This window comes from Nicotiana tomentosiformis, chromosome 1 (genome assembly GCF_000390325.3).
Source record: "Nicotiana tomentosiformis chromosome 1, ASM39032v3, whole genome shotgun sequence".
NCBI classification, from domain to species: domain Eukaryota; kingdom Viridiplantae; phylum Streptophyta; class Magnoliopsida; order Solanales; family Solanaceae; genus Nicotiana; species Nicotiana tomentosiformis.
Window position 1 is genome coordinate 101,194,758 of NC_090812.1, and position 20,934 is coordinate 101,215,691.

Genomic DNA, 20,934 nt, shown 5'->3' on the forward strand with positions numbered 1-20,934 from the left:
GAGCATAGGTTACAGAAGTATCAAACCAAAATCTTCATATTACTACCCAATTTCGACGAATGCCAACTTGACCAAATTCCACGAAATCAGAACGTCGAAGTAGATGGCTCGCCAACTTAGTCGCCGCCACCAAAAGTATAACTCCTAGGGATAAGAGTGTTGTAGTTCATCTCTTCAACTCAGCATTGGACGACATCGAGGTAAAATCTATAGATTTAATGTGGGACTGGAGCAATTGTATTATAAACTATTTACAGGACGGCACCCTCCCAAACGACAAAAAGAAAGCCAAAAAGCTGAGGATGTAGGTTGCCAAGTACAGTCTCCTTCACAATGACTTGCATAAGAGAACGTACGCCCCTTGGTGAAATGCTTAGGCCTGAACCAAACCCAACGCATCCTCGAGGAAGTCCACGAAGGTCATTGTGGCAATCACTCCGGTGACCGAGCACTTATCAGGTGCCTCATACGGCCCGAGTATTATTGTCCCACCATGAAAAATGATGCTCTAGAATTTGTGAAAAAATGCAAGTAATGTCAAAAATACGCCCCGATAATTTACCAAGCACACGAGAACCTCCACCGTATCACTTCTCCGCGGCCTTTCATTAAATGGAATGGACATCGTGGGACCGCTTCCATTAGGACGAGGTAATGTAAAATTCCTTTTAGTTTTAACTGACTATTTATCTAAGTAGATGGAAGCAGGAGCATTCGCCCAAGTTTGTGAGCAATAGGTAATCGCCTTCAAATGGAAAAACATTATCTTCTGATTCGGCCTGCCTAAATAGGTAAGCTATGATAACGGGGCCCAGTTCACGGGAGAAAAACCGCTGAGTTCTTCGAAAAAGGACATATTAAAGGAAACTTTCAACTCCTTATCACCCAGCCGGCAACGGGCAAGCAGAATCCTCCAACAAATCTATCTTAAACATCATGAAGAAAATATTTGAAGATGCCAAGTGACTGTGGCCAGAAATACTCTCAGAAGTATTATGGGCGCACAGGACAACTCCGAAGACGAGCACAGGAGAGACATTTTATTCTCTGGTCTATGGAATGGAGGCAATAATACCAGTCGAAGAACCCAGCCTGAGGTACTCCCATGAAAGCGGCACCGATAATGATGAGAACAGGAGACAAGACCTCGACGAGGTCGAGGAGCGACGAGACATGGCTTACATAAGGATGGTCGCACAAAAATAGCAAGCAGAGCGCTACTACAACAAAAAGTCAAATATCCGACTGCTCAAGGTCGGGGACTATGTGCTCAAAGCCAAGACCCAAGCAAATAGGGACCCATGAGAGGGCAAGTTGGGAACTAACTGGGACAGACCATACAAAATCATAGGCAAAGCAAACAAGGGTTCGTTCCAATTGGAAACTATGGAAGGGAAGCTCTTACCAAACAATTGGAATATCATCCATCTCAAATACTTCAACTTCTAAAAAACAGGAAATATCCCGTAAGTCGTACTCTTTTTTCCCTCACTTGAGTTTTGTCCCAATAGGATTTTCTCAAGGAGGTTTTTAACGAGGCGACGAGTGGGATATTTCAAGTTGGAGTGCACGAGAGGACTAATCTTTTTCATTGCCCGACTCCTCAAGAATCTCCAAGTGAATAATGAAGGGACTAGATATACTGGGACTGGGACACCAGCCAACACCCAAAATTGTAAATTTTCTCCAATAGTTGCCCAAGGGCGAAATGATGTAATTGAAATAGAGATGTTGAAATAATAAATACGTACGTCTAATCGAAACTGATCTCCAAAGGGTACGTTCGACTAGCTCGAACAACACATAGTGGCCCTCGGCCCAAACTTAATAAAAGGTATGTTCGACCAAGCTCGAACAACATCTATCGACCCTCGGCCATGAACTAGTAAAAGGAAAGTTCGACCAGCTCAAACAACTCTTATTGGCCCACGGCCACTACCTAATCAAAGCTACGTTCAAACGGCTTGAATGACTCTTATTTAAACCACGGCTACAACTCTAACTTAAAGGTATGTTCGACCAGCTCGAACAACACCTATCAGCCCTAGGCCACGACAAACTTAAAAGTACGTTCGACCAGCTCTTGGCCAAGACGAACTTAAAGGTACGTTTGACCAGCTCAAACAACACTTATCGGCCCTCGATCACGACTCACTTAAAGGTATGATTCAACCATCTCAAACAATACCTATCGGCCCTCGGCCACGATTTAACTTAAAAGTATATTCAACTGACTCGATCAAAGGCCGATACGGCCCATGGCCACTCAACACCATGGCTATCGCAACTTAGAAGATAACAACGAAGAAAGGAAGTACAGAAGCAAAACACACGAGTACAGAAGTAAAAAAAACAAGAACAAAAACAAATATAAGAAAGGTACGTATAAAACAAGAACCAACTTTGATATTTAGATACAGAGTCTTTACAAAGGCGCTTGAAGACGCCAACAAAAATATATAAGAAGTTAAACAAAAACTAGTGGCCATCACCACCCCGGCCTCCGACGTCCTCTGCATCATCGTCTCGACTGTAAGCAGAGTCATACCAAGCATTATCCGCAAGCCGGTCCACACCCTCTTCCTTACCCTCCTCAAAATCAGGCTGATGCGTGGTGGGATCATAGTCACAGGCGAGTCGGGCCTCACGTCTAGCTGAGCTTCAGCGTGGATCCACTCCCCGTGCTGCTCTCGAGGAATATTAGGATACTCAGAGGCACTAAACGTAGAGGGTTGTACAAGCAGTTGGGCATTCTCGGCCTCAAGAACTGCAACTCGATCATGCAACTCGAAGTTCTCCTTACCCAACTCCCCAATTCTCTCCTCGAGCCTGGCCTCCTTAGCTTCGGTCGCAGATAAAATATTGTCCAACTCGGAACAAAGAGCCCTGTTCGCCAACTCCAAAACCGCTGTCTCCTTTCGAGCCTCCTATCGAGAGGACTCTACCTCCTCGACCATCTGCTGCTTCTCGGTGACTTCCCCTATGAGAGTGTCAATCTCGAGCTGGCATCCGTCCAACTGGCTTCGTAGTTAAACCAGCTGATTTTGAAAGTCGCTGCATTAGGCCTCCATGCCCTTATTCAGTTCGAGCTCCTCTTTCTTTCTCCTCAACGCTCCCTCGAGAACGCTAAATCTCTCCACGGCCGCCATCAGCTCCTCATCTTTCTTTTTCAGCTCTTATCTCAAGGCTGGCACGTCTCCCTCCTCGCGAAGCCACCTCCGAACGTCCTGGTACTTCCCACGCTACTCCTCGTACTTACCCTTCAACTTCACATAAATTTCTTTCCGTCTCTTCTCCCTCAGAGCACTCTTAATTTCCAGAATGGCAGTTTGCAAATCAAAGAAAGGTGAAAGTTAAAACTTATAAACAAGTTAAGGCAAAGGAAAAAAATACAAAGGACAACCACACTTACCTTGATAGTGAGGCCGGCAATGTTCTTCGACAAAGTACTATCGGTAAAATTCTTGAGAGTCACGCGCTCGGCGTTGGAACAAAGAGGACCGAGAGTGGGAACCACCTCCTCGGTATTTCTCAGCAAATCTTGATCCATTGGAATCGTGATGGTCCTTAAGCCCCCCTCCATCCTCACCTCGATCTAAGTGAGCTCCTCATCAATTATCCTAAGATCATCATGGTCCATGTCGGAACCCGACTCATCATCCTCATCAACAATGTTCTTGCCTTTATCCTCGTCGGCCGGAGAAGCATTCACTGATGACCTGGAATAAGAGGCATCCTCGTGCCCTACAAGCACGGAGTTGTCACCAGGCGTCCCCTCCACAACCTTCTCCTCCTTGGGATGCGAAAGCACGCCCTCATTAGCCTCTTCTAGTTGTGGGGCCTCAGAGGTCGCTCCAACATCATCCCCGTTGTGTATCATTGTCGTCTCCTGAATCGTGAACTCGTCCTCTGCTGAATCGACGGCCAAGGGAACTCCCCCTTCTACATCCACAACCTTTCTTTTGCGGGGCCTTAGGTCCTATCATGTGGAGAAACCTCGTTATCTTCATCGGTGAGTGAAAACGAGGGAGGAACGGGTGCAGCAACTGAGACGGGGGCGGAGGCGGAAGGCATAGCGACCCTTCTCCTCCTGAACGAGGGCACGGAAGCCCTGTTCCTTCTTGCAGTTCCCCTGACTGAACCTAGAAAAAAGTGTAAGAACTGAGTGCAACGGCACAAGCCAGTATGAATATGATAACGACCAGAAGAATGAGATTACCTATCGAGGGGAGGGCCGGCTTGAACTTCTGAAAGAAGCTCGACCAGTCACGAATCCTCACGGTGTAGGGGAGAACCTGCTTAACCCAGTAAGAAAGACGTGCTACCAAAGGAGGAGGAGGACTAGTGGTTGTAGGAGAAGAAGGATTACTCGACCAACTTGGAATGAACAAAGTACTTAAAAGAGTAAAAGCAAAAAACACGAACACTTACGTGTATGGTTCCAGGACTCAGGGAAACCATTAACATTAGCCACAACGACCTTAGTCTTGACAAAGAAGTAGCCAAGCCAGAACTTCTAACTACCTTTATCATCCATCTTCACCGCCAAACATTTTCCCCGACGATGTCAAAGGTTCAACATCATCCCTCTATAGAAGCTAGGCGCGAACAGATGCACCAAATATCGCATCATGACCTCGACCCTGGCAAGTTCGGCAAACTTTGATAGCATATTGATGACCTTGTAAACATAGGGAGCGAGCTGAGCAAAGCAAACATTGTAATGGCGGAAAAACTTCTCCACCAGTGGGAGGAGGGAAAACGAGTAGCAGATGGAGAACGGGTAGGCATAGAGAGCACAATAACCAGCAGGGGCGGATCTACCTTATGAGGTAGGGGTGCAATGCCACCTGCTCGCTTCGCTAAAATTCTTACTATGTACATAATATCTCTGTGAAGAAACGCATATATGGATAGAGTGGCACCCAGAAGTCATAAAGTGGGAGCGGGTACCATTGGTTCAGCCTTCCCTTTGAAGGCTTTCCTTGGCCTCATGGATGCAAGTTTGATTCCCTGTTGGAGCAGCTCCTTTGATTTTTCCTTTTTTCTACTTATTAAGATTTTCTTTATTTTCAGTTGAGCCCTAGGGCCTCACCTCTTTTTCTTCTTTTTCGATTCTTTCCCTCATTTTCTTCCTGTTATTACTTGCTAAGTCTCTCTTCTTCATTTTTTTAACTTTCAATCCTCATTTTGTTTCTATCATTATACCTTACTTTATGAACAATTATTTTCTATAGGTAATATGAATTGATTTTAATTAGCATACAATTTCTTTATTTTTAATGAAACAATATTAATTTATATATTGGAATATAATTTGAGCAATATCTTCTATTGGGTTTTGAAAAAAGAAATTAAATGGCTTGATTAATAGTCGTTTTGAGTCGAATATCATAGGTTGAATGTTGAAGATTTTTCTTTGAAAATAATTATCATATAACTCAATAATTAAGATGGAAAAATAAATAAAGAACAATACAAGTAAATTAATCTAGTCAAACAAAGAATATATAGTATAGTTAAGCTACTATTTAAGCAAATATTTATATTTGAGGCGCTCTTTCATGAAATATTATTTTTCTTTTGCATTTTTATTTAGAATATGTTTAAATTAAGCGTTAAAAATTTGAACTAAAATCGAACTTATTTGCTTTGTGAATGAAAGGCCTATTCAAATTAACCAAAAACTAACCGAACCGACCCATTATTCCTAATCTGTCTTTGGAGCTACTGACATGTATACTGTATGCATAATATGCTGGCACCCGCAACCTTCAAAACTAGGACGGTGAACGTGCACTTCGTCCTCACCAACGGGGATTAATTCTACAGGTTGGGAAGGCCAAACTTGGCTTTGAATTCAGCCAAGCGCCTAGACGTCATCGATGATTGAAATTTTCCGGTCATCACATCCGGCGGCCATTAAAAATCGGATCTAGCATCGGGGTTACGAGGTTGATCTCCTCCACTGAAGGAAGAGCTTCATCCTCAGCGGTGGCGACGACATCTTCCTCGTGAACAGGAAATACGACAGCCAAAAGGATGGGGTTGTTATCCTCATTCATAGCAGAAGGAGTGTTAGACATGGTTACGGCGTATGAAGAAAGTGAAGAAAGTGAAACTAGATATATGAAAAAATGGTACGAAGCAAGGGAGGGAAATTCGAAAGAGAATCCAAAGTTTGTAAAGTTTGGGTTCTAGTAAAATAAGCCATATTTATAGAGATAAAGGCACCGAACCCGAAACGGTTCATCATGATTGACACAAGAATCGAAGTGGCAGAGCCAATCAAAAGTCGTACGTGAATCGAGGTGACACTTTGGGAACATGCATCATCATGACGAGTGACGTCATGACGTCACTTCTTTTCTTGGATCAGACGGTTCCAGCAAGTCACCCAGGAAAATTGGGAGTTTGAAATATGCAGTCCACGGAAAGCCACGTCGCATGTTTGCTGCGAGGACCACGACCGTTGATATCCGCTCATTGAACTCACCCACGAGGACGACCTCAACAAGCGGAGGGTCTAACTGTATGAGCTAAAAATTATCACAATTATACATGGGCCTAGTCGATATTAAGAAAGCCTTCACAGGTCTCTATGTGCTATCGATTCAGTTAATCTAGATCGATGTCATGAGGTCGAGATGACTCAACAGAGGACGAAGAGAAGGACGAGCATTCTCATCAGAGAAGCAGTAACGGCTATTTTTAGAAATAAGGCCCTCTAGAGAATATTCCAGCGAATATACTTCCTCTGTTGTACTATTTAGGGTTTGTGGCCCATGTACCCTTATAAATAGAATGATATATAGGTAAAGAGGAGATTGGACACTCATTGTAAAAGACAATACATTGACATTCTCTAAAGATTCTTACTTTATCATTAACATACAAAATACACCTTTTCTTCAGATCTTTATCTATCTTTTCTCCCACGATCCAAGGAGGATCCGAATATTCAAAGGCTTATCATCATATATCCTTGTCAGAAGGAATATCAAAGAATCTCACCCTTTTCGGGTGATTCATATGCATTTATTTACATAAATACCATTTATTATTATTTACTGCCATTTAATGCTACCTTCTTTGTTCTTGGATCATTGAATATAGCATTATTGTCGCTATTTATTGCTACTCAAATAATATCCGTGACATCCCACTACAAAATCGGTTAATCTATTTTTAGGATATTAATATTGGCTAAGATTAACTCTATTTTATTAGAAAATCTAATTGTTTAAACTTAGATCTAAATTTTGAGTCAAACACTAAGCCCGAGAGCAAATGAAGAGACATTGGGGTCAATATATCATTTATGTAGTTTAATGAGCACTAATTACGAAGCACCATAGGTCTACAATATTTAAGAAAAGTTTAAATGTCCAATTAATATGGCTAATGTTTCAACTCATAGGGCCGCAGGTCTTGAATAGTAGGCCACCAAAGTAAGAGTACCCTATTTCTCTTCATTCTTGCCACATGCACATATTAATTGAGATTATTGGATTCGAGAGTTAAGATTTTTGTTTGAGTAAATTGATCTACGTAAAGGTAAATTGTTTTACGTACTTTATAAATAACTTTTGTTTAATATTGGGCTTAATTTTTTTGATATATTATTCTTTCTCCTTTTCACCCAATATATAACACAGGATTGTATATAAAATATGTTAATGAGCACTTTGATTTTCTTAGTTAAGATATATTTTTAGAAGATGATTACTTATATATTTCTTTCTAGGAGTATTTTAGGAGAATCGTGGGTACGACAGAAATACCGAATTAATTTGATTCGGTTCGGTTCGGAATTCAATTTTTTAAATTTTATACCTCTTCCCTACTCATAATACCAAGAATTGAATCTTACCAAGGCATCTAATTGGTTGTGAGGAATAAGGCAATGCTTCGGAGGCTCCTTGTCGATGTGACGATCGCACATAGTATTCTTCTTCAAAACATCAACCAATTTGTTGCAAATAAGACTGTAGGCAAAAAGGCCATCAAGAAACCCCAAATATTCTTCTAGAGTGCCAAATCTCCCGTGAAGTTTGCAGATTAGATAGGTTTAGTAACAGCTACTCAATTTTTTTAAATTTTTATTTGGTTTACCCTATGTGTACTTGTATTACATATGAACTAAAATCCATCTAAGCCAAAACGAAGTGATAACGTCCAACTCTAGTCCTAACAAGGATAAGCGATTGCTGAAAATATAATCCGGTCTAAAAGTTCGGAGTCGAACTAAGGTTTCACTATAATTGTTCGATATCACTAAGAAAACAAGCTCGAACAATTACTTAAGTTATAAATATTAAGATTTTTATGTCTAACTAATTAACTAACAAATTAAAGTTGTAGATTAACGACTAGGGATACTAAGGGTTGGAGACAAGATTGGAAAAGCCTAGAGTTATGGTTTTCCCAACTGTCGGAATCCTTCCCGCCACGTCTCCTACAATTTCGCCTAAGTATTCTCTACTGATCATGAGCACTCGACTTATCGTAATTCTCTCTCGAGAAACTACAATAATTTACTTGTCATATTCTCTCGAATTACGCTAGCTCACACTTTTTCACCGCTTACTATGATCACGTCAAAACTTTATTATCTCTAATCCTACTTTTAAACCCGCTGTATTGATCTCTCATATACCTTGGGAGTGACGTTGTTCGACAAAAACCTAAATATGCACTCTTTCTCAAGCAATACATAATAAATAGGTACAATCAATTGATGGGCATTCAATCAACAGCAATAAACACGTAATTGAACAAGTAGGGATATTCACAAGGCAAAATTATATTAAAACGTAACAAGAATTCATCGTTCAATAGGTTCCATCAAACCCTAGATGAGAAAGTTTAGCTACTCATAAATATACTAACAATCATGATAATAATTGAAAGCATTAAAATACAGATTAAGGGAAAACGGAAGAGAAAACTCTTTGTGATTCATTACTTCCAAGTGTTCCTATAGCTTTCTTGCCTCTCCAATCAATCTCTCCCCTAAAAACTAAGTTTAGGAGGTATTTATAAGGTAGGGCTGAGGTCTACACGTCCAAACATAATGAAGAAATAAAAGTGCTCGGATAAACATCGTCGGCGCAGGGCATTTTCAAAGGCACCAACATTACTCTGTGAGGCATTGTCAGAGGAGCCAACATTTTCCCGCAAGGCACTGTCAGAGGCGCCAATGACAGTGCCCTGGACAAAGCCTTGCACTGTCTATGGCCATGACTTTTCATTGTCTTGCACGTCTTCTTTTATTTCTCCATTTTGTAGCTTTGAACTACCATTTCGTGCAACTTTTCTCCACGTCATGTCCAAGCATTCCTACATGTAAAATACTCTATTAAGCTCAATTGTCCCACAAATTAGCATCCAAACAACAAGCAAACAGGATAAATAACGTCAAAATATATGGAATTATAGCACGACATCACGAAGCCTTTTGTATTGCGCTTTAAGAATGATTCTTTTTCCGTTTTATTGCTCAAGGCATGAAAACCATCAATATCAATCTTATTTTGAAGTTTATCTTATTTGTACTCGTAACATCAAAATTAATATAACTATAAATTATACCTACTTAACTAAATATAATTCTTTATCGCATATTCAGATGATATTCAATCATTTCGAGTTTAACTACGAGGTCACAAAAATAAGGTCACTTCATAATTTTGAGCTTCCACTTTTTTCCCGTTAAATTTTTTTTTATACGGCTGACAGACACACGTTTTAGTAATATATGAAATTAATAAAAATTAGTATTAATTCACATGGAATACACGTGCAATGTACGTGACTAGATAATAGTAATATAAAAACATATCTTATTATAGTAAGATATATTTTGATATTATCTGATTCTACTATAATAACAATCAAGTGTGTCCATTCTAAACAAGTTATATATATGAATTATTGTTGTTCAGGTCGTTCGCTCCAATGAAATTCGTCTAAATATTATTAAAAACATAAACTTTTCTATCACTACAAGTTCTCTATATTTGCTATTAACATAAGAAAAGAAAAAACACTCCGACTACTTATTAACCTTCCACCCTAATGTTCGATCTTCACACCCTCTATATATATCAAGGGTTATGTTCTCGGTAAGCTGAATCAGCATCATGTCCTACCTAATCACCTCGTTCAAATACTTCTTAGGTCTGCCTCTACTTCTCCTCGATCTCACCAAGGCCAACTTCTCACACCTCCTCACTGGGACATCTGCTTTTCACCACTTTTTATGCTCGAGCCATCTAAGTCTTCCCGCATTTTATCTTCTTTTGGGGCCACTCTCACGTTGTCCCGAATAACGTCATTCGTAGTTGAAAAATATAAGTAGTTATTTGTTTGTCTTGTTTTAAGCTATTTTTATTTTGGCAAGTGAGTAGGACTCCGCAACAACTACTACTAATGACTAAAAATAAAACTTGAAAAAGTAGTGTCAAAATGAGATCAAATAATCCAAGTTATTGATATAGAACCAAAGATAGTCGCAGTCGCCAGCTAAGATTCACTATGTATAGTCATTGAAGAAAGGTTGGCAAATACAGTTTGATCGCCAAGAGCCATCCATTGACTTAAGTGACACTGCGACTGCTTTATTAACTACTCCCTATAAAAACCTCAATATCTCGTGCTTATACCAGGCCACCAATTTCTTCCTTGTTTGTTTAGTACAATGGCCATGAAACCCGTGAAATACTGTGTGGTAAGTAAGTTCATTTATGTTTGTTGAATGGTATTTTCATTAATTGTTTGAAATGGTTGTTGAACTCACAGGTGGATGCCTTCACTGACGCAGCATTCAAAGGGAACCCAGCAGCCGTTTGCTTATTAGAAGAAGAAAAAGATGACAAATGGTTACAGTCTGTTGCTGCTGAGTTCAATATCTCTGAAACTTGTTATCTCACTCCACTTACCCTATCTAATGTAGCTAACCCCACATTTGGCCTTCGTTGGTTCACTCCAGTTACTGAGGTCAGCCTATCTTGCTCTCTTTCAATTTCAAAACAACTGTTACTCAATTCTCCTTAGCTTTAAATTTATTCCGCTGTCTTATTTAACACTAGGAAGGCAGTATGAATTACCCTCCGATCCTTTCTACTTGATCAATTTGTCTAAAGTTATTAATTAGCAAACAAATTTGGACTTCTTCCTGAAAATTTGAGGCAATACAATATGCAAAGCCCTTTTACTTATTGATGTTTGGAGCTCATCTTTCTGATAATTTGTTATTGGAAAAATGGAAATCCATAAGTTTGAAAGTGTTTATTGAAATGAATAAAAGAGCAGTAGTATCTGTTTTGAAAAAGCTAAACTCAGTATCTGTTCCCTGCTTATATTTCCTTCTGATCGAGTGCAAGTAATTCACTTTTTAGCAGGGAATTTCATTTGTGCTTTGCAGGTAGATATATGTGGACATGCAACGCTAGCAGCTGCACACTTTCTATTTGCCTATGGCTTTGTTAAAACTGATACGATTGAGTTTTCAACAAAGTCAGGAATTTTAGCTGCCAAAAGAGTAGCAGAAGCCAAAGCTTCAAATTCTCAGGACGATTGGCCAACAGGTTACTCAATTGAATTGGATTTTCCTGTTGTCCAAGTAGCCGAGACGAATTCTGCTGATATTGCTGCAATTTCTAAAAGCTTGAATGGTGCATCTGTGGTTGAGATCAATGAGACATCTCAGGGCTATTATGTTGTACGTATTATTTACCTTTTATATTTCCACTAGTGCATAAAGATAAAAATTCATGCAAGTCTCCTTTACAAAGGTACAAACATGAAGGAAATTGCTTTCAATCCTAGGACAAGGCATCGTAGGCAAAGTTTAATTAAAATTATCCCTTCCTAGGGATATGAAGAAAATTTAGTTTTTGCAGATATTGCTCCCGTCAGGAGAGGCAGTGGCGGAATGCCAACCTCAGTTTGCTCAAATAATGAATTTCCCTGGCAGAGGAATAGTAATAACTGGACCTGCTCCAAAGGGTTCTGACTTTGATTTCTATAGTCGCTGCTTCTGGCCAAAGTTCGGAATCAATGAGGTAACTGCCAGAACTTGGTATACAGTAATAGTATTGTGTACAATCAGATCAGATCATAGTCAATGAAAAGGGTAGTGCTGAATTTGCACAACCTATAGAATTAAGCCAATATATACTGTTGATATTATTTATCATACCCTCGACAACTACAGATCTGTATGTTGGTATAGCTCATGCTTCTTAGATATCTCACCTGTTCATATTTTTGTTTTTTCAAACAAAACTTTTCAGGATCCTGTTTGTGGAAGTGCTCATTGTGCTTTGACTCCTTATTGGCATAAAAAGCTTGGCAAATGTGACTTTGTTGCTTTATCGGTATTTCCTCTTTTCTACCAACTTCCCCCATCCCCTCCGGTGCAGGGGCGGAGCCAATAAAGAAGTTACGGGTTTATCTGAACCCAGTAACTTTGGCTTAGGCTCTGTATATGTGTTAAAAATCCAGCTAAATAAGTTTAAATCCTAGATCCGCCTCTACTCTAGTGGGCACGAAAAAGCACAAGCTGAAATTCTTATTCATGTGTTTGTGCAATCTGGTACTTATACTAACCACAGTTGTTCTCTTTCCCCTATTTGACTATTGTTTTGTGGTTCAGGCCTCACCTAGAGGTGGCGTTATTAACGTGCATCTAGACGAGGAGAATCAGAGGGTATTTCTGAGAGGGAAAGTTGTTGCTGTCATGGAAGGTTCTCTTCTAGTTTAATGTACGAGTGGAAATCCATGATTTTTATTCATCGGACGGATACTATCATAAATTTAATAAAGTGGTGCAAGTACGTGTATTCTATATTGGTTTTTCCTATGTATTTCACTCTGAATTTTAGAGTATTCTTCTCTTTTTGTAAGTTCCAGTGTGTTGAAAACCAACAATTTCAGATATCAGAATAAAATGCTTGAAATTAATAGTAGCAAAGACTGCATATCTTACAACATTTCATAAGTAAATTCAAACTATGTAATTAAAAACAAAACCAGGGTATATTGTCTTGCTTTAGGTTAATTTCAACTCAAGTTACTAGCAGTTGTAAAGTTGAAATTGGAACATGTGGTGTTGTATACCAAAACTGATGAACTAAACCCTAATCTCTGTTGTCTCAAATCAAATTGCAATAGATTGTCCTCCATTTGATGTCCCCCGATTATAATAGATGTCTTAGTCTTAACCCCACCATCTAAAAATCCTAAACACCAAACATTAACACCATCTCGAAAAATCCTTACCATTGAATTTGATCCGAATATCCTCCAAAACACATCATCACCGTGCATCACGAGATCAACGGTCGGCACGGCTGGTCCCACCCTAGTCTCCATTACCTCATCTGCATTATAACAAACCTTAAATGGTTCCACAGGATTTGTTACTGTGAGGTTGAGCTTAGTTGATTGATTTACAAATGTCTCGGTTAACGCTTTGTAGATGCTACTATGTAGTAAGGTGTATGGAGTTACGGTGCTCAGCTTGGTCCCACCGAAACCATGTTCATCAACGGCTAGGATCTTCCGGTTCAGTTGTACAGTAACACCGTTGACTTTTATGGAAGTCAAATTAATGAAATAGTCACTCTGAACCGGGTTCAAAAGAAGTGGGGTGAACCGGAGGGTTTTTGAGAGGTCAATTTCAGGCAGAAAGTAATACGGTCCAGGTGTACCGAAGAAAGCCACTCCAGGAGCCGAAGGCGAACCGGATAGACATAGCGCAAAAGTGCGTGAAGATGAAAAGGCAGTGCTAACCTGTAAAGATGATTTCAAGATTTTAAATCAATCCATATGGAATATGAAGATTAATTCATCTATATCTCCTGTGCATATTCACGTTAATTTCCTAAAAAAAAACTTTTTACAACTTATTATAGTTAATAAGTTGCACAAATTAATATAGAATTACAACTTATTATAGTTAAATATATTTAGATATTATCTGAATTTTTTTACATAACAACAACTATATCTCAATCCTAAACATATTATATGAATTATCATTGTCCAAGTTGCTCCAATTAAACCCGTCTAGTCCTATTTTATAAGAAAATTAGTTTTTCTGTCACGTATATTTTTTATTGACATAGTAATCTATTATAAGACTGAAATATTCCTTACAAAATAACCTAAAATAAATACATAGAGGTTAAGAAAAAAACTTTTAGTACGTACATACCTGATATTTATTGTAGTATTCATTATAAGAAGAATCTTTAAGAATAAAATGAAATATTAAAGTTAAAAAACAGGAGACATTGGATACAGTCTAACCTGTGCGGTGAGTGAGAATCTGGACCGGCCTAAACCGGCCAAACCGGTTACACCTTTCGTAAGGCCTTTCAACAAAGACGACTTAGAGCAAGATAACAGGAACTCAGAAAAACTCCTGAGCTGACCCGGATTCCGACCGTCAGTGACCGGCAACGCAAGCGAGTCAACAATAGCCTTTCCGGTCGACGATTTGTGTGTTACAGAATTTAAAGGAGAAAGCGTACAGGGATTATTCGAACAATCAGGGCTAGGAGAGTGAAAACACTTGGCACAAGCGCGTGAGCCAAGAGCAGAGCACAAAGGGGAATCACAGTAGAGGGCTCGGTAAGTAGAGGAAATGTAGTTATTACTGGAACAATCAACCCAACTGAAAGAAGCGCCCAAATCAAGAAGGAGATTTGTGAGGTTTGGAGGGGTTTTGAGGTAAACTGAGAGTGAGTAGAGACGAGTTGCATGGTCTTTGGTAATGGGTGCTAAAACGGCTGAAAAGGAAGTAGAAATGAGGAGAGAAGAAGCAAAGAAGAAAAGGGTGACGCTGATGAGTTTATTGGGAAGCATTTTTCTGTGAAGAAGTTGGCATTCTAACATTTTTTGGGGGGGGGGAGGGCAAAGTGAGCACCAGATCAAAGGAAAATTCAGTATTTAAAGTTCTAACATTTGAGGTTTTTAACGTTAACTGTCTACTATAATTTTAAAATTTATTAAAATTTTAGTAATTTTTCGAATACATATACACCTTTTGTGTCAGTTTATGTGATGTACGTTTTCTTTCTGTCATTCCAAAAAAAATAATGTTTAAAAATAATTAATTTTAAATTTTTATTTATCTTTAATAAAAAAAATTATAGTCATACAAATATTTATATCTTGTTTGAATTATAATTTTTAAATATCTTTCTTTTCTTCTTAAACTATGTAGTAAGTTAAACAACTATCACATAAAATAGAGCAGAGTGAGAGACAGCAGACTTACTTATTATGTTTCGCCTCAAAAATGCTAAGTTGAGCAAAAATCAGCTCTATCCAGCCCGGCATTTGATGAGAGTGTTGGAGTACAACTGTACAAGTAATGACTTTTGTTGGAGAACATAGGCTGAGTTTTAGCAACTGGACAATGATGAGCTAAACTAACGACGCTAAATCTTCTGTGGCAGTGATGCAGACAGCAGATATATACAGACATTTACTTTTTGTTGTTTGTATAAAATTGGATAAGGACAGATGTTTTTTATGTTTATCAGAATACCATTTATAGCTGTATCTCTGGACAAATTAGGTGTTTGACATCAACAAAATTGACAATATTTACGAACAAAACCCTGGATCACTTGGAGCATTTAAGTTGCTTGTCTACTAAGAATGCTGTTGAGAGTTGGCACAATATGGGAGTTAATATTATGTGTCGGGTTTACACTTCCAAACAGATCCTGTGTGAATATGATTGAGGAAATTAAACTAGTTAGCATTAAAAAATTTACACCGTATACTTATTTTTGTGCGATTAAGAGAAAGACGTGAAATGGTGATGACCATATTATCAAACAGCATCTCAAGTCTTTGAGTAATGTCCTTCTTCGGACCTTACATGAATGCGGAAGGCATAGTTGTCCTAACACCAAGCCATATTCAAATCAAAGTGAAATTAGGTAGGTAAGGTAAGGCGAGGACATGAACGATTTTGTGAAGGATGCCATCATTATCAGAAAGGGTACACGTCACCTTCAATTTCTGTAGTCATGCTACTAAATTCGTTTCTTATAGCTATTTCATATTTGTATAATATTTCTATATTTGTTATTGCTATTTCACCATTAAATTTTTTATTGCTTCTTAAGGTATCTACACTTTCTCTAGTTAAATTTTGTAACCATAATTTTACCGTTCCTATGAGTGTTCTTTCTATATATCCTGGTGTTTCTGTCATTCCTATTTTATTATCTATCAATTGTTTAGATACATATCCTATCCATAGTTGGATTGTTTTATTTATGTCTGCTACGCAATCTAAATCTAAAAAGTTATATTGTTCTGATATTGGTTTTGGTGTCCATTTTTTATTTAATCTACTATCCCATAGTGTATTATATCTATCATGTTGTTCATAATTAGCTGTATAATAATTTGGGTATAATCCTTTTGGATTTTTTACACCTGATGTACTAGGTTTTTCATCCATATTTACATCTCCTGTATTTACTTCTACATTTTTTGTTTTTTCTATACTTTCTAAAAGTTCTGTATATGTTTCACTTATTTCGCTTGATTCTGACTCTTGGTCATCTATATTATTATCTATTTCTTCAATTCTGAGAGTTTCTTCTGTTTGTAATATTTGTTTAAGTATTTCATTATTTCTTGTGAGAAGAGAAGAGAGAGGAGAGAGAAGCCCTTGGCCTGAAGATGTAGCCTATTTTATTTCATAATCGAAAGACTTATTTATAATATTACAAAATGACTTTTACTATTCATGAACGTCCTTTACTGTTCATGAATCTGACTCTTGACTCTTACTATTCATGAACGACCTTTACTGTTCATGAAAACTGACTATTGACTCTTACTATTCATGAACGACCTTTACTGTTCATGAAAACTGACTCTTACTATTACTATTTACTTTACGACTTTTACAAAAAACAAAATAACATAAAGAAAAGAAAGGAATCTAATATCTCTTTCATATTATTTTGTCTGCCATATTTCTTTGCCTAGCTTGTCGTCTTCTTCTTCAGTAATCTTCTTCTTGTTTATTCCAGTTGTACGTCTGGAACAATATTATCTTCTCCTTTGCATTTTGAGCATATGTGATCTGGATATTTGTGACTGATTAACTTGCAATATCTTGTTAATAATTCTAGAGAAATAAAATTTGTCCTTATAGCTCTTGTGGTTGTAGATTGTTCTGGCTTCAAAAGACTTAAGACCCATTGTCTTAATTCTTCCATATCTGGTTCTCGTATTTCTCTGCAGTTTGAATATATCATTGTCTGTTCTCTTGAATAATAACTCCAAATAGCATTCTGGTTTAGGTAGTTGTTTGCTAGTTCATTTAGTATAGTGGATATTCCGATAATCCTTTTATTTGCATAAAAGTCTGGAATATTTATTTTTTCTATCTCTTCTTGTTCTTCTATTTTTTCCGGTACTAGCATTTCCCTTGTAAGTCCGATCTTGATAACTTGTATGATGGGTTTTATTTCTTCATATAGTATCTCTGCTGTAGCTGAATAGAATCGTATATAGAATAGTGTTCCTTTGGTTATTCTTTTGTACTGCATAAATGCTCTGTATACTTCTGGTATGGTAGCTATTTCTTGTCCTGTCTGTGTATATACTGTATCTAGTAATCCGTAATTGTAGCAAGTGGCTACTAGTTTTGCATTTGTATTTGGTAATGCTATTAGTTTATTATATCCTGTTAGATAATGAGTAATATAATCTTCATCTGGATTTTGGGTAGTTTGGGATCTTGGATTTTTGTTTAGGAAGTTTTGTATTTTATATATGTTGTCTATATATGTACGGGTTATATGGTTGTATGTCTTTTTGGCTTGGTTTAGGCTTTCTTTGTAGGTGTTTATCTGTGGTGGTAGGAATATTTCTTTCTGGGTATTTTGGATATTTTTCTGTATGAATGGTTTTGAAAATAGATTGTTCATATTTGTATTTGTATATCTAGGTTTAATTTCTTCCTTCTTCTTTGCAGATAAACTGCTAGCTGTGCTACTTCCTGCAACTGCATTTAACAAACTGTTATGAGTTTTTAGGTGTTTCTCAACGTCACCTTCTAGCTCTGAAATTTTAGAGACTTCCGATCGTCTTATCTCCGCATTTTTCAAGTCATGCTGCTGATCACTAGCTGTTTTCTTTATTATCTGTATCTCTTCTTCTATGCTTTCCACTTTTTTACAAAGTGTAGTCATAGCTAAGAGTAGATTTTCCATTGTATTATCTGGTTCAGTTTGGGTAGCTTTGTCTTGATAAGTAATCTGCAACAACATTCTTGTTAGTAGTGATTATTTCAATTGTAAATGTAAAATTTAATATATTTAATACCAGTCTGCGTATTTCTTTTGTTGTAACTGAATCTTGTACTTTTCTGGTTATCCACCATTTAACTTGGGTGTTATCTGTTCTTACAATAAATCTGTTATAGACTATATATGGTTCAAATGCTAATAAACATTTATATAATGCAAATAATTCTTTTCTATTTATTTTCCATCTTTCTTGTGGTTCAGTATAAGATCCTGAATAATATCTGCAATGATGTTCTATTTTTTCTTTATCATATTTATATTTAAGAACTCCTCCATAACTATGATTACTCGAATCTGTTTCTACAATATAAGTAAATTTCTTATTTTCATCTGGGAAGTATAGTTTTGGTAGTTTTTTACACAATATTTTGATCTTTCTTATTTGTTCCTTATCTTTTTCATCAAATCCATACCATTTTTGGTTTCTTCCAATTGTTGTATTTCTTTGCTTGCTTGTTTTTTAATAATTTTAATTTCTTTTTTCTTATCAATTTCCTCATTTTCGCTCCTAAAGTATCTGCTAATCCTGATTCATTCCATTCTTTTATTATTTTAGAATTAAAAGGTTCTGGTAGTTTTGTGAAATATAATTTTCTTATTTCTTTACTTTCTTCTGCATTATATGTTCCTTTATAATAATATTCTCTGAATGCACAAGTATATTCGTCTATATAACACATATTACATATTGCTAATTTTGTTATTAGATTTCTATTTATTTGTTTTTCCTTATTTTGTTCTTCAATTTCTGTAGTCATGCTACTAAATTCGTTTCTTATAGCTATTTCATATTTGTATAATATTTCTATATTTGTTGTTGCTATTTCACCATTAAATTTTTTATTGCTTCTTAAGGTATCTACACTTTCTCTAGTTAAATTTTGTAACCATAATTTTACCGTTCCTATGAGTGTTCTTTCTATATATCCTGGTGTTTCTGTCATTCCTATTTTATTATCTATCAATTGTTTAGATACATATCCTATCCATAGTTGGATTGTTTTATTTATGTCTGCTACGCAATCTAAATCTAAAAAGTTATATTGTTCTGATATTGGTTTTGGTGTCCATTTTTTATTTAATCTACTATCCCATAGTGTATTATATCTATCATGTTGTTCATAATTAGCTGTATAATAATTTGGGTATAATCCTTTTGGATTTTTTACACCTGATGTACTAGGTTTTTCATCCATATTTACATCTCCTGTATTTACTTCTATATTTTTTGTTTTTTCTATACTTTCTAAAAGTTCTGTATATGTTTCACTTATTTCGCTTGATTCTGACTCTTGGTCATCTATATTATTATCTATTTCTTCAATTCTGAGAGTTTCTTCTGTTTGTAATATTTGTTTAAATTTATTTATTTCATCTGTTAATTCTATCTCTTTATTCTTTTCTCTTTGCTTGTTTTCATATAGTGCTTTTAACATATTTAATTCTTTTTCTAATGCTATAATCTTTGTATTTTTGGTTTCTTCCAATTGTTGTATTTCTTTGCTTGCTTGTTTTTTAATAATTTCAATTTCTTTTTTCTTATCAATTTCCTCATTTTCTCTACTTATTCTTGTCATAGCTGTTAAGCTATCTTCTAATCTTGCTGTTTCTTTTTCTATCATTAAGTATAATTGGTCTCCTATTTTTTTATATCTTCTACCTAAGTTTGAAAATATTATTTTTATTTTTAATCCGTCTTGGTTTTCATAGGTTTTTTCATCTATTGCAAATTCTTCTTTGTTCATTTTTTAATCTATAGCTCTGATACCATTTTTGGGTCCCTTTCGTTGTTAATTGATTTCATTTGTTAGTTAGTCTGATCTAAAATCTTTTTCATAAAATTTTCTTTGTAGTGGAATTAGTCTAATTATTTCTGATATGCATTCTAATACATATTCTATATATTCTATATCTTGGGTTCTTTGATAGTCTTCTATATTATTTTCTATTAGATTTTTTAGTAAATTTATATTTTCTGTAGTTTGTTGCCAGTATTGTAGATATGTATGATTCATTATATGCTATCAAAATATAGGTCTAGTTCATATAAATCTATTTCTGGTATGATTAGTTCTGTCCAATTTTGGTCTATTATTTCTGTTATTTCAAAGGCTAATATTTTTTCATAGATTATTCTTCTTACATCATTATTAATGTCTTTTAGTATATAAAGTATAAGTGTTTTATAGGTAATATTGTCGTCTATTAGATAAGTGTTCATCTTATCATATGATTTGCTAAAACATATTCCTTTTAATCTCTATGCCTATTATCCTTATTCATCATATTATAATAAGTTATTTTAATTATCTTTTCCGGTCACTACCATGATTTTCTGCTTCAATCAGTTACCCTAACAGCGCTTCAACTCATGTTTACTCCCCTAAACGGCCTTCTGCCTACCGGTTTCAACTTTAGGATGCATAGTCTGGGCTTACCTACTCTTAGCATATTTTCATGGCAAACTTTCTCAAGATGATTTTTATAACAGTACTATTATATGATGGATAATTATAATCTACATGTATGAGATTATCAGGAATATACTAGTTTAGCTAGTCATGTTTATAGTGTT

General features: G+C 36.5%; 2 protein-coding genes across 2 annotated transcripts; one reads left to right on the forward strand and one right to left on the reverse strand.

Annotated features, from left to right (window-relative positions):
• The first annotated feature begins 10,584 nt into the window (after positions 1-10,584).
• On the forward strand, positions 10,585-12,979 carry LOC104116598 (uncharacterized). Its single transcript, XM_009627481.4, has 6 exons — positions 10,585-10,732; positions 10,804-11,001; positions 11,429-11,725; positions 11,907-12,068; positions 12,300-12,383; positions 12,662-12,979. Exons 1-6 carry the CDS (start codon positions 10,703-10,705, stop codon positions 12,767-12,769), a joined length of 879 nt encoding a protein of 292 aa, XP_009625776.1. The 5' UTR covers positions 10,585-10,702; the 3' UTR covers positions 12,770-12,979.
• Positions 12,944-14,974, reverse strand: LOC104116599 (probable aspartic proteinase GIP1). The gene is made up of 2 exons (XM_009627483.4): positions 14,320-14,974; positions 12,944-13,800 (listed from the first exon to the last, which is right to left on the reverse strand). The coding sequence occupies exons 1-2, from the start codon at positions 14,905-14,907 to the stop codon at positions 13,069-13,071; spliced, it is 1,320 nt and encodes a 439-aa protein (XP_009625778.1). The 5' UTR covers positions 14,908-14,974; the 3' UTR covers positions 12,944-13,068.
• Between the last annotated feature and the right edge of the window lie 5,960 nt (positions 14,975-20,934).

Excerpts from the sequence above, each read along its gene's own strand:
- LOC104116598 (XM_009627481.4), top strand. The coding sequence starts at position 10,703 with ATGGCCATGAAACCCGTGAAATACTGTGTG. Across the intron at positions 10,733-10,803 it reads AACCCGTGAAATACTGTGTG|GTGGATGCCTTCACTGACGC; the intron begins GTAAGTAAGTTC and ends TTGAACTCACAG. Across the intron at positions 11,002-11,428 it reads GGTTCACTCCAGTTACTGAG|GTAGATATATGTGGACATGC; the intron begins GTCAGCCTATCT and ends TGTGCTTTGCAG.
- LOC104116599 (XM_009627483.4), bottom strand. The coding sequence starts at position 14,907 with ATGTTAGAATGCCAACTTCTTCACAGAAAAATGCTTCCCAATAAACTC. Across the intron at positions 13,801-14,319 it reads GATTCTCACTCACCGCACAG|GTTAGCACTGCCTTTTCATC; the intron begins GTTAGACTGTAT and ends TCATCTTTACAG.